Raw genomic sequence first — 14,784 nt, forward strand, 5'->3', positions numbered from 1 at the left:
ATGTCATGAATACGGTGTATTGCCTCTTCACTCTGTCTGCTTATGGTCAATTAATGGAACAAACGATTGACTGGCACGGTCAACTTTTATCAAAAGAACAATGTGTACTGAACGCATACATCCAATGCAATGTGGCAGTAGACCGTTTCAGTTTGACGTAAATAAGAAGTAAAATGTATCCATATGCCACTTACCACACTGTTCTTGCCCTTGGAAGCAGCCTTCACAACGGACGGAGCTGCAGCAGCATTCCCTGGTACAGACGCAGCAACGACGACGACGGGTGCCGGGCTTTCCTTGGGTTCTGTTAAGATAAAACAATGAGATTTTCAGTGAGCATGTAGCTTGGATCTAGGGGGCGTTTCACAAAACTTGTCATCAGTGACAAATGACAGTTTTTGTTATAAGCTACTGAAATCCTTGCCTTTGATTGGTTATCAGCAGATTTGTCACTGATTTTTGTCATTTGTCATTAAAAGGCTTTGTGAAACGGGTCCCTAAGAGAAGAGGCGTAAATATTCACTTCTGAATGACAAACGCCTATAAACTTAAACAACAACAACAACTGGTATCAAACTGATACCTGACTAAAGGTATTGAGCGAAGCAAGACATGAACCAGACAAGACGGAAACATAAATCATGTCTACTCTGCAACAGAGGTATGATAGAAAAGAATTGTGAAAAAGATCATTATTGTGAAGCTTTGACTGGGGAGAAAAAAATCTTCATAAAAAACTTTGACTACATATGAAATGTGTTTGAAATTGAAGACTTTATGGACACAGTTCCTAGTAGGACAATTGAATACACACTCTTTATTTAAAATGAAAGGGGAATTAATTAGTTTTATTCCCTTTCAAAAATATTGAGGAATCATACATGTACATGTAGCTCAATGTAAAACTGATGTTAGAAACCTGTCTAATCCTCTTCTCATTCCACTATCCATAGAGGCAAAATATTGTACTCTGAATTCTCTGATCCATTTAAACCAAAATATTGTACTCTGAATTCTCTGATCCATTTAAACCAAAATATTGTACTCTGAATTCTCTGATCCATTTAAACCAAAATTACCAAATAACAAAAAATGCTATTCATTGATACAGTCATATAAACAATATCAGGAAATCTATTCAAATATTTACTTCTTTGAGGGAAAGTATTCAATCAGAATTTAAAACCACATTTAATGCTTCAGTGAGTTTGATTCATATTTTTGCAAAGCCTTTTTCATCTATAATAAAGCAAAATCCAAGTCATCTCAGGGGTAAAAAAAATATCAAATTCAAAGTGATGGAATCTCACTTGTCAAAATCCCTATTTTTTTTTAAAAACTTGGGACTAATTAAGGTCTGCACAGCATGAGCTGTCCTGATTTTCTCATTTTCTAATTTTTTCCCCACACTCCAACGATCCCTGAGAATAAACTACAAAATGAACATGTTGGGATCTTCAGCTAATCATCGGTCGCTCTGACATCTGTAGCCTTGACACGATTTTGCATGGTTCTTCAGCACAGTTACAATGTACAGCGTGAATCTCTGCAGTTATGACATCATTGTGCATTATATGCATCGGCGAGCAGGATTTCTGCACTTTAATTCACAGCTGTTGACGTATCATGTCACCACAAGCTTCACTATCATGTAATTACATGCACTGTACATGTCGCTCCTTATTTCAAAGTTTACATTTAAAAAAGCATATCAAAGGAGGAGCATCAATCGAACCCAATGTGAAATGTGTTTAAAATTCCAACATCTTGCATTAAAAAAAAGGTTGCTCTCTGATATCAGAATAATATTTGCTTGAAGCTTCCCTTTAAAGCAACAACTGCCACTGCAACATGCTACAGAAATATTAGCAATAGGCGATTGGCTCATGTGACATGAAACACTTCCTAGTTGGACAAGTCTTTACAATTTATTTTTAACCTGTGGAATTCGTTGTCCACAGATGGCAGGAACTTAAACCAGTTATTAAGAACTTCCCTGATCAGCAGTTTGACATAAAAGTGATCTTGATCTTGTTTCATAGTTCACTCAAAGGAGGCAATACTGTAATTGCATAAAATACCGCTCAAACTTTACAATCATTCGATTATCCTACCAAGAAGATTCTGTAGCTAACATGAACTCCAAAAGCATGAAAAAACGTAATCATAAACAGTAATTTAAAGCACAGCCAGATGAATATCTTGATATCTTTAAATTATTCAAATTACAAGTGTAGCTTACAATGACAGTTTCTTTCAATTAAATATTCAATTCTCATTAACCACATTATCAGTATTTACTCTAGAGTCTAGACCAACTTCTCAACAGTTTCCCTAGAAATAACATCCAACCTGCAACCCAGGTACTAAATGTTTACATGCATTCATACTACATTTTGCACTTGTCCAATAAACCATGACAGACCATGACAAACCAGTCAAGCAGAACTCACAACAGAAAATTCCCAATGTATTCTTTGACTTTCAATGACGGGATTACATGTATGGCCGGTCAACTTGATTCTCATAGCCTTATTCTGTAAGGTATATAAAGCTCACATGCTCAAACAAGTATATTCATGGGACCCCATCAGTCAGTTGCCTGCACCACTGAATAGACCAGTTCACGGTTAGCACATTTCCATAATGACCCCGAATATCCACAGATCTTCAAAACATTAAGAAGTCCCACTTTGTACATTTTGAAATAATCACTCCTACAGCGATGGAGGTGCTACATAAATAGCCTTTGTTTCCCCTTTTCAAAGAATACTTCCACGAGTATCATGGAGTGCACTGCTTGTGAATAAATGAATAGTGATTACATAACTTTCATGAGCAAGTATCCAGTATTTTGTCTACTGTGTATTTCACAATTTGGTCTGCAATGACCTTTATCTGCTCATGCTCAGCTCAGACTGCAACTACAGTATGAAGTGGCTTATTGCATCTCTTTTACTTTCATACTGTGTATGTTGACGGCTCCTGACCCTACTGGTTAATAACCATGAATGACAGCATGTGGGTCAAATTCATTGAGCTCTAAAGCTCAGAAATCTCTCCTTATTATTTCTAATATCTTTTGGTTTCAGACACTTCGCAATAATAATTTTATAAGTGCCCACACATTACATCAATCTGTTTCACTGAAAACAAAACTCCCACCTGATATGATTTTTTTTTCTCTCACAGCATAACTATAAATTGCCTTAGCATTTATTAAGTACTATCATTTTCAGTTAAACATAAGCTAAGCTACGTTATCCCTTTAAAAAACCCATTTAAGCCACTTCTTTCCAAAAACGCCATTAAAAGGTAGAAGGAAGTCAAACATTAAATAGCCTTTAACAAAAAAGAAGGTAATTTACACACAAAACCAGTGATAGAAATGAAAAAAAAAAGAAAAAAACAGATGCACATGTCGGCATGGCAAACAGCTAGCAGAAAAGAATACAACTTCCAAAATAACTTGTGAAGTCTCACAAATCCTTACCTTTTTCGAACGATAAAGATAAGCAAAAGACATGAAAGAAAAAAATTAATTATAATTAAGCAACAAGAATCTTTAAAAATGCAAATCTGAAGTATATCTTGGATATAAAGAAACAAACAAAGGACAAATAAAATTCTCCCATGTAGGAATTTTTTGTTGTTTTTGTAATCCAAAATAACAATATATCTAATTAAAATGGAGGTGATGGGACTCCCTCTTCTTTTTTCCCCTTCTTCTTTGAAACGGCATATGATCATATTTGACATGATGTTTGCTAAGTAAAGTGTTCAATTTGGGGCAACAGCCCTGACTCTGAATAGTTACAATGCAAGTGCAAATCCAATTATCCCAATGTCAACCAGTCAAATTCTTTTATTTTATTTGCATTTGGGGTTTCATTCAAGAACGCGGTATTCATGATTCATGCACTAATGTGAGAAACATGCATGTGTGGGAGAAAAAGAAAAATAATGACAGCTCAACTACTGTAGTCACTGGTGCAGAAAGTCGTAAGTTTGAGGCAGAGAAAAAATATATTGGAAAGTAGAGATAAAATCATTCCTGACAATTTTTTCTCACTTTTATTAGAAAATGGAGAGCAATTTTTTACAGATTATTATTTAAAAATGCATCCCCAACCCCCAAACCTACTTTGTTCAGTGCTATGCACATGTGGCACCTGGCTGGAATACTCCTAAGGGAGTGGAGAGGTTGCACACATTGTATGTGGGCAAGCCCGAATCTCAAGACCAAAGCAATATTTCTGTAAAGCATTTTCATACAGCCAACACATAAATTCAGAAGATTATTTTTTCATAATTTTTATCAATCTTCCTATGCGTGTAGCTCCAAACTTTTATTGAAGAAAGAGTATTTCTCTGTACATTTTTTTTGTAGATTATTATTTTTTTTTTTTTAATTATCACTTACAAAAAAAAATCCTCCATACTTACTCATAAGACTTGTACTGGAAAAGTTCCACACATTTCCAGACACAGCCATACTGAAAGTTGATAATTCCTACATATATCCTCAAAATATAGTCTTCTCTTTCCTCCTCTGACAATAGGAATCTGATCAACTAGTCTAACATCTGTCAATGTATCCAATAACCCATTAACACCAAGTGCATCAGCATAGGCATACAATGTAACTTCCAGCTGATATATATCATCAATAAAAATATAATATCCAAGACCGTAATATAGGTTCCATATTCCAAGAGTCTTCAGTACAGCTTGTCAATTCAAATTGAATAGTCCCAACATTACCAATGTCATTGATAATATCCTTGATAATTTGCGTCCAGCTGCAGAAAATGTGACACATCATTTCATCTTCCAGAAAAATGTTGCCACATGTTAGCAGGCCGGTCTAATTACCCCTCTGCCAAAATCCTTTTGCTGCTTCCACGTGTTCTGAAGTAGGCATATGGAATGCAATGGAAGGGAGGTTGTATGGCGTCACCATCCCACCAACGTACAGAATGTCACCATGAGGCTGTACAGTATAAGCCCATTGGGTAGGATGAGAGAGTTGCCACCTGTGCACTAGATTTATCTATATAAAGGGGTAGTCAGTAAATACAGAATTTCTTTTCTTTACCTTGGTGACAGGTGCGCATATCTAGAATAAATTGCTACGCCATCAAACTCCTGAGACCCCCCCCCTCCCCCCCCCCCAAAAAAAAAGAAAGATATATGTACATACAGTCAAACCTGCTTTAGAGACCACCTGTATAGAAAGACCACATTTTTCATTTCCCTAGGAATTGTTTTCTCATTAAACCTGTACATACTAAAGGAACCTGTACATAAAGATCACCTGCCCATAAAGCCCCCCCCCCCAAAAAAAATACATACATTCAATCCTGCTTTAGATACTGCCTGTATAGAAAGACCACCTGTCTATAAAAGATCACATTTTTCATTTCCCTAGAAAATGTTTTCTCAATGAAACCTATACTAAAGGAACCTGTACATAAAGACCACCTGCCTATAAAGACCATTTTTCTTGTCTCCCTTGAGAGGTCTTTACTGGTTTTATTGTATTTTATCCCTTTATTCTTCATGTACCATAATTAACGGTGTATAAACCGCCCTCATGTATTAACCGCACCCCTCTTTTTCGCCCTTAAAAAAAATTAAAAAAATAAAAAAATAAATAAATAAATAAATATGCCGACTCTGTCGACTCTGTCGGCAGGCAGCAAGCCAGGTACCATGTTAAAAAACCCACGCGGAAAGGCCTTTCATTTAACTGCGAGGTGCAGCTGAATGTGTAAGATCATTAATGTAAATTAAAAAAACATTAGAGGACCTAGGATAGAACCTTGTGGTAAGCCGTGTAATAGAAGAAAAATTGGAGGAATTATTATTATAAACTACATATTGAGATCTATCAGAAAGATTACTTTCAAACTAAGATGACAAGACAAATTTGAGTGTTGTTTCTGAGTGGTGATTCAACACACCGATTACTGAGATGGGAGACATTGCCAGGCATAGCGCCAGGTGGAGGGGAATAAATCAAAACCCTAAAAAAAAAAAGAATTTTTTTGGCGGCAAAAAGCTGCGGTTCATACACCGTTAATTACGGTATGCACATTAATATATATTTCATGCTGTCATTCTTTCTACATGTAACAAAAAAAAACCATTAACTGATGCATGACGTGTCGTTAGAACGATGGTTATAGTGATAGCCTCTTCAAAATTCACTTCTAATAAATCAGGTTGATTGAATGTGCATGTAGTTTTGTCGATGGTATGGCTGTTAAATTTATTGTCTAGACAAACATCAGGTTGATTGAATGTGCATGTAGTTTTGTTGATGGTATGGCTGTTGAATTTATTGTCTAGGGCAAATGACCTCATATGCATTACTATCTTTACTGGGCAAATGCAACATCCAAAAAAATTGTAATCTGAAGAAGAACAAGCAAAGAAAAAAACCTCACAAAAATGAATACACCTGGGACTACATTTAAGGAACCGACCTAGCTCTTCATAATGCTTGGTTAATTATAAATAGAGTGTACAATTTCTGTCGAATTCACTCAACAGATAAAACAGTATGACTTTTAAACAAATCTAGCAAATGATTTTTGGCTTGAAAGGGCATTCAAAGCTATAAAAATGGGAATAATTGCTTGAACTATGTTTGCAATGAAATTAAGGGTACAATTGAGATACTTGTCAACCTACACATGTGTACATATCATTTTGTTTGCTGATCTCTTCACAGATCTATACAAGTCTAGGCCTAAAATGGAATGTTGCATAAAAATGAATACACTATACATTGCCAGGGCATGTACAGTTGGCTTTCATCATTTCATTTAAATGCAGAGAATTGAACCAGGGTTAGTTAATGTATAGATCTAGTATAGTATTACACTGCTTTCTGTAGCAGTGTAGCAGTGTACTTGGAGTGTGAGAAGCTTACTACAATATACTGTAAACAGGTAGAGTATACTCAGTACCTGGGTGTGATTCATGATGCATGCATGCACTGGATAGACTGGACTTGGTATCTATTCTACAACAACACAACACACTGATATCTGTGTGTCGTACGTGCATGTAGTAAGAGTACTTGGTGTGTAGGTTCTACCATTGTCGTCACAGAGAGTGCACATCTCATCTACTTGTGTTGTTTTTTTTGCTACTGATATGATGTATTATGATCACACATGTGCCAAAATATTTTGTACAGGTTTGCTGATTTCTAATTATAATAATCATCTCATTGAAAATAGATTGGGTTAAAAATTCAGAGAAAGTATTGGATTTACTTTATATGAATATAAATTATAATATTCAATTTAGTGCATCAAGAGAATTTTAAAAGGACTTTTTATTGCTAGCATTAAAACCATCATGTCACAGTTGACAACCTTTCTAGGCAAAATAGTGTCAAATTAATACATTTACAATTAAATGTGATATTGATGTTCAAAACAGCTAAATAATACCAGCATGCATGAAGTAGACAATATCATGAATTTGGTGAACATATGTTACATGTACTGTACCTGACAGTCTGCCACACAACACATAACCTTGCATTACATGCTTGAATTCCTCTTTGAAACAGAAAACACATAGGTCTTGTTGTTTTCTTTACTCCATATGGTATACCAGGTATAGTGTCAGAAAACAAAATTAATTTTCTTTTTATCATTGCGGTATACATTAAAAACTTAATTCATGTATAAATTTATATCATTTGGACAGCAATCATAATAAAAAGTGGCCACAAATTTCAGAGGAAACATTTATTTGCGTTTTTTAATTTTTCAATTGAGACTACTTGAATTTGAAAAAGGTGCGTCAATAACAAGCCTACATTACATGTATGTGGAGCTACACTGTAAACTGTTACATTGCGGCCGGCAATATTTTTTTTTGCCACAAGTGTAAAGTGTTCCTGGTGTTAAGTGTTTGTTCCTGGTGTTAAGTTAGTAATTCATCATTTAACAAATGTTGAAGTTTGTCATGGTACCTCATGATAAATGAAGAGATTCACTTTCACTTTACCTAGCATAAATAAATGTATGTGAACTTGCCATGCATGCACAAGATTTCCTGTTATCACAAGTTTCATAAATAAAGACATTGTATTTAAATTAGAAAGTAAACCATAATATTTTAATAACTCTTGTTTTTCAAACGACTTTCTTGCAAGATATCACTGGTCCACTCATGTTGCATGAGACCATAGTACTGAATGAACAATGCTTGCTTATTTCTGGAAAATTGCCAACTGTGATTTTTTTTCTCCCTCCTTCCTGCACTACTTGAGACTTAAATTCAGACCCCTTTTAGACCAGATCTTGATGTTGCTTTAAAATTTAATACAATACCTTGTAAAAGTCAATTTTTGTCATGAAGTGGCATTGACAGTGATTCTAAATAAACACAAAACAATCCTTATACCAGTATATTAAAATTCCCATTTGATAGGGAGGGGATGGGGGTTAGAAGAAACATGAAAGTATTGCACAATTCTAAATCATGAATCTTTCTTGTTAATTAAAAAAAATTGAACATTAAGATTGATCAGGAAACAAAACTGATATTAACTTGTCGTTGTCAGGCATGGATGACACTCAACTGAAACAAAAAACTCCCCATTGAAAGGGATGAATTCTTTTAACAACTTTTTAATAATAAACTTCATTCATAGTTTTACTGTGTACATGTACGTCAATTTTTTAAAAAATCATAAAAAAAGAATAAAATCAATCAGGAACCAACACAGAACTAGAGGAAAGTGATTGTTCTGCTGGACCGCACAAAACAGAATCAATGGAAAAGGAGACAAACGTCTCTCAAAGCCAAGACTAGGTACGGCCCATATCGGCCAAAGATAAAGTAATCAAACAATTAGCAGCCAATGGCGGCTACCATATTTGGATTGGTGACAATTGCAATATCCATGATTCCACTCTGGGAATTACCAAAGGCTTCTTGAATGACCTTTGTGCTCTTTAATCAGATACATGCAATGATGTACAAGCAGTAACCTTAGACCATGAGATATGTCTATGCAGTCTGTGTACATGATGTAGGTGTGTGCAAGGTTGTGTGTCCGTGTGTGTGTATTCTTGTGTAACTGTGTACGCACTTGTCCCTGTTGTTATCAATAGATTGTAAGACCATGCATCCATGAGTACATTCATCTCAACAAATTTCAGCTCAGTCAAGTTAGTGCATGTGTACATGAAGCTATAGGCCTATACTGTAAAGTACATGTATTTCCATTTTTTTTTATGTGAGCTATTCAAGATTTGTTTCAAGCTAATATAACATTTTGATAATGGACTGCATTTTTAAAAAAATTATCTTTTAAAAATGTAAATTAAGAACTTTTTTTTTCATGGAGTAGGTCTAGATCGATTTGTATTTAAAAAGGTGCTGAAAATCATTTTCTTTTGAACCATGTGTTTTCCTGCTTGACATGCAGTCATGCCACGAGGTTAGATTTTCTTATCTTTTTTGTTTGCTTGTTAGTCAGCTATTTTTCTCTTCCACCACAATCGTTAAGCAGGTATTGTCCTTTTGGATAGAGAGTATAAACTTGAACCTGTGAAAGTTTTAATTTTAGTCATTACTAGACCTAAAGATTAAGTTAACTTTAAAATACTATCATTGTTTACATGTACATGTACATTGCACAGGTTAATGGCGCACATAATGTATCATCATCATGATATCCAGACCATACATATGGCTCTACTGATGAACGTAAACATCAACAACAAATTCCACATAGCTACCGACTTGCGAATACAACTGCGTTGGCCTACATGTACAACATGACCATGATCATGAACACAGCTGTTACTGAGCATGAGTATCATTACACACTGGTTCCTTGCCAGTGTACAACATCATTCATGCTAAGTAAGAGTGTGTGTGTGTGCGTGTGTGTGTGTGTGCGTGTTGGGGGAGGGAGGGGGTCAGATAAAATAAGATGCATGTGCAAAGGGCAATTTTTGCTGACAAGGGCCAAGGAGACAGACAAAAAGATATTTCAAACCCTGATCCTACATTAACCATAACCCTACACTAACCCTAAACATAACCCCCGGAGTCCCTGACCCTACACTAACCCTAACCCTTGGTACTGATACATGGCAGGGTATTCTATAGCTAGCAATGTGTTCTTACTATCAGTCTATCCAAGGTGGTATCCGCAAGTATATTTATTAAACCTGCTTGATCAAGCAAATCAGCCAATCATTGAATATATTGTGTTTTAAAAGAATTAAAAACACCATCAATTCTTCACTGTATGCTCACGTTTCAAATTCCCTATTAGAATGGGGAAGAGAAAAAAAGAGGAATTATGAATTCTAAAAACTGCACAAATTGATATCATCAATTATCCAAAAACATTTAAATTCTTGCACAACTATGAATTTTATTACTAACCATACAAGCTGAATTTCATATCCAATGACTTGCAAGATCAACACTGGGGCAAAACTCTACAAACCCACAATTATCAGGTGCCAACTCATTTCAGACTATTTTGCTGTCTTACTATTTATTGGCTACCTCCACGATAATACAGTGTGCATTTCTATTACCATTCTGCTTTGGTTCGATTTATATTTGTTTGTATTTTATTTATTTGAGCCCGAGCCATTCAGCTTATAAACTGGGCACCGACCATGCCCATTGGAGCCCAGATTTGATTTCTCCCATCCGGTCCACCAATCCCCCCATGCGAGACTTGGCTCAATTTGTCTGAGTATTTTTCTTCTCAAACATGTACATGCAGGGTCATGTTTTGATCGCAATCACATACATGTACAATTGTACATGTATAATTGCCATTGCAGTTGCGATTGTGAACCTGTAACCTACACGATTGATGAGGAAAACACTCTCACTATTTAAAAATAGGCATCCAACATTAATCTTCCATGAAATCATTAAATATCTATTATTTGTAGAATAAAATTTCACCTCAGACCTGGTGTAAAAATTGAAAATTCTAGCCATCTTTCCGACTTGCTCAAGCCAATTTTTAGGTACATGTATCTGTATTGTTGTCTCACATGTAGAAATTTATCGAACATCAGGGCCCGACCAGTTTTCAATCACCAGGACCCCAGCTTAAAGGAAAATTGTGATAATTCGGTACTCATTATACTTTTAAATTTTATCTTCTTTTTTTTCTTCATACATTATACTTGTATTGTCTTGCCCTAGATTCATTGCACACCATTTGTACATTTCTTGTTGAGGAAATTTAAATAAATCTAATTTATATAACCATGTATTTTTTTTACAGTAACCACCACACTTTTTCCTAAAAAATATCACAACATAACCACCCTTTCTTCATCTTGTATACATTACCCATGAATTCTTGTTTTCTCTATTACAGAAAGAGTCACTCTACATCACACATATGTGTTTAATTATTATAAATCTGCATGTTGTTTCAAATTGCTTTCACTTTCTGGCAATAATTTTCTCAGACATAAGACAAAAATGAAATAGGATAGTATCCTATTGGGATGATTTTACCGAGACTTTCTGCTCCATGTAGGTATTTATTTGTTGCTTCTTGTGTTTGTTCATTCTTTCTCTATTTCTTTATGCTGCTGCAATCGTGTTTCATTTAATTGACAGCACCCATGATTAACTTAGAGAGCTGATAATATTGGCTAGTGAAAGCCAGTGACAATTTAATTTGATGTAGGCAGGCAAACAAAATTACTGGCTACTTATTATTTTTACTATGTAAAACAAATTATTGATGCTCTTTGGACAAGTCATCAATAATGATTACTTATTTACTCCTCTCCTGCATCTAATCTGTTTAGAAAATAAAATGGGATTCGAGAAGTAAAGAACTTGCTAGAGTTCTACAAATTACCTAGAAAACAAAATCAGATTGTTTTAGATTTGCAGACCTTAATTTTGACTACATCTGAATTTGTAAAAATATGTCAAACTTACCTGGAGTAATGACAGCAACGGGTGTTGGATCAGGAGTGTCGTCCGTCCCATCACCGTTCCCCACTGGAGGCCCCACTGGGGGCACAACTGAGTTTATTGGTGCTTTGGTCCATGCATTTACTTTAGGGGGTGGAGCAGGAGTGGCTTCAACCGTGCGTTTCTTAGCCGCATCCTTCTTGCTCTCTTCCGACTCCTTGGAGTCTTTCGTGGAAGTCTTCTCTATCTTCTCTGCCTTTGGACTCTTTGCACTTTTCTCACGCGGACCATTAAACTGTCTTGAGTTAGTCCTACCTCCCCCGGACTTATTAACCTGGTGGGATTTATTATTGTGGGATAATTGTCTTTGAGTGGAGCTTTGGGGCTGCTGCTTTGAAGCGGCCAATGTTGCTGCAGCAGCTGCTGGTGTAGGCGATTGTACATTGTTTGGCACTACAGCAGGAGCGGTTGGTGTTTGCTTGTTCCTATGCCATGCATTCACCTTGGGAGGAGGCGCTGGCACAAATTTCTTTTTATCTTCAGTTTTCTCTGAATTCTTCTCCTCGTCCTTCTCCTCGTCTTTTCCGTCTTGTGAACCTGGGGGAGGAGCAGATGGGTTCACATTCTCTTTAGATTCCGAGGAATCCGGCTCGGAGACCTGCTCAGAGACGTGCTCGGAGACCTGGTGGTTCTCGTTCTGGAGTAGGTCTTGCGGTACTTTCTCTGGTGGTCCCAACACAGCGCTGCTGTAGCTCGCCTGTTTAGCCACTTCAGTAGCCATGCCTGACACTGTGTTGTACCACTCCAAAATCCTCTCAAATCCTTATAGTTTACAGGTGCTCTTGTTCGACTTTGAAGCAACTGTGTCTACACAGTCGAAGTAGGGTTCTTCATGCTTGCTGTACAGCCATCATGAGATGTTATACATGTACTCTCTTCTGAAATGCCAGAAAGTTGTAATATCTTAATTTGAACAGACAGGAGAATCTGAAGGTGAAGAAAAAAAGTGAAATGGTGAACAAAATTATTTTACAACTTTACATTAATCACTATAACAAATACAATGACCCTTTAAAGACTTGCAAAAAATAGCAGTCTCTTTCTTTAGTATACAGTGAAAAACAGACATTTTGCTGAATGAAATTAATTGAAATTTCAACATGATTCTATTTCTTAACATGGACCCTACTCATTTCACAGTACTATAAGAATGATCAGGGGACAACGGTTTGCCTAGCCATGGTTCCGATCGCAATGAATTCATGCTTTGTTCAGCAATGCTTCAACAATAATTTATTTTCTTTTGGAAAGGGGAAGGGGGGTATATAAATCATTCCTAGATATTCCCATCAGGACCACAGAAAAATATAAGGCTCGGCCCTGGAGGCATGGCCATGGGAATTACTCAATATTGTTAAAGAGATATTACATTTACTGTTAAATCATATTCATCAGTAGGGGCGATGGTCAGAGAATGAGGATCGTCTGCATATACGAGGATTTCCTCGTAAACGCGGACAAATTGGGTCTTAAAAAATGAGGATTGTCCACGAAAATTTTCCCCAGTTCATCGGAAATATGAAACGTCTGCGAAAATGCAGACGAGTCTGTCAGCGTTAACATAGACGATCCTTATTTTCGGACCAGCGCCCCTACCGACTCATAACTTTGAATATAATCTAACACTGTTTATTGCAGATCAAGAGGAAGATAATCATAAGAAGGATGAGAAGAGGGTCAAGAAGAACAGGAGAACGAAGAGGAAGGGGAGAAAGAGACAAAATAGAATAATCAACTAGGCCTAGACTAAACAGTTTAACAAAATGCAAAGACTAAATTAGACTCTAACTTAAGTTGTACATTATTTTTAGTTCTCCCTTTAAAAAAGAAATCACTTTTTACAAAATATAGAGAAGTAGAGAAGCAATGAAAGGGTCAACATGTGCACAAATTGCAATCCATACATTGCCATATGATTCATGTTCCGATCGCGCACATGTACAGTATCATGCCCGTGATCCCGCACAAAATGTCCATTCATATTTCACACATAGCAAATGCGTACACAAATGCTACACACACGCGGCCTGTACACCACAGGCGATGGCAATGTGAAATGCATGAAAAACAAGAGCAGATTTCAAGCATTTTTTAATAGATCTGCTCATAAACAGTGAATTATTATGTATACTAAGATAATAAATTACTAAATATTGCTATCAGAATGACATAGAACTGAAACATTAACAAGAAAAATACATAAATTTCAACATGGACCATTTTTTTTTGGCATTGCAAGCCACGGCATTGGGCCATATGTACGGGCGGTCAGGTAGGGATTTGTACGTGTCCTTACCGTTCTCCTTTTTACTATATGGCGCGTTTCGGCTCCAAATTTCTGCTCACAGAGATTCCAATATATGCTCAGCTAATATGGACCCTTTTTGTCTAAATGATTTCCATAGAAATATGCGGCAGTACTATCTAGTCCTCAATCTTTATCACAGTATTTTCATAAATTCCGTTCGTTTCGCACTCTGGTCTGTGCACATGTCGCCATTCCACGGAAAGAGGGTACCTTGATTTACGCGCATGCGCGGCGCGATCGACAGCTCGAGCCCCTAATAAGTGACGTCAAATTGGTATCTTTTTGCATGGTCTTGGATTCTGCTATGTCATTAATTCTAAATTATCATTATTCTCTTCTTGTTTTCATTTCTGATTTGTTTTAAATTTTCCTACCTGTTTCTTTTTTTTTTGTGCGAGAGTATTATCAGAAGAGATGCAAGGTAAATCCATCTTCTCCCTTTTTTCGGACACCTATCAGCATCT

The 14,784-nt window shown here is 36.3% G+C and overlaps 1 protein-coding gene across 1 annotated transcript in view; it reads right to left on the reverse strand.

The window, feature by feature from the left end:
* Positions 1 to 14,546, reverse strand: part of LOC105442302 (proteoglycan 4-like) — a 16,828-nt gene extending 2,282 nt beyond the window's left edge. The window contains exons 1-3 of the mRNA XM_030981244.1: positions 14,309 to 14,546; positions 11,977 to 12,939; positions 195 to 304 (exon numbers count right to left, since the gene is read on the reverse strand). Of these exons, the coding sequence (XP_030837104.1) occupies positions 195 to 304; positions 11,977 to 12,733 (867 nt within the window). The 5' untranslated portion in view covers positions 12,734 to 12,939; positions 14,309 to 14,546. The remainder of the gene's footprint in view (positions 1 to 194; positions 305 to 11,976; positions 12,940 to 14,308) is intronic.
* Between the last annotated feature and the right edge of the window lie 238 nt (positions 14,547 to 14,784).

This window comes from Strongylocentrotus purpuratus, unplaced genomic scaffold (assembly GCF_000002235.5).
Source record: "Strongylocentrotus purpuratus isolate Spur 01 unplaced genomic scaffold, Spur_5.0 spur5_scaffold_11, whole genome shotgun sequence".
Taxonomy (NCBI): Eukaryota; Metazoa; Echinodermata; class Echinoidea; order Camarodonta; family Strongylocentrotidae; genus Strongylocentrotus; species Strongylocentrotus purpuratus.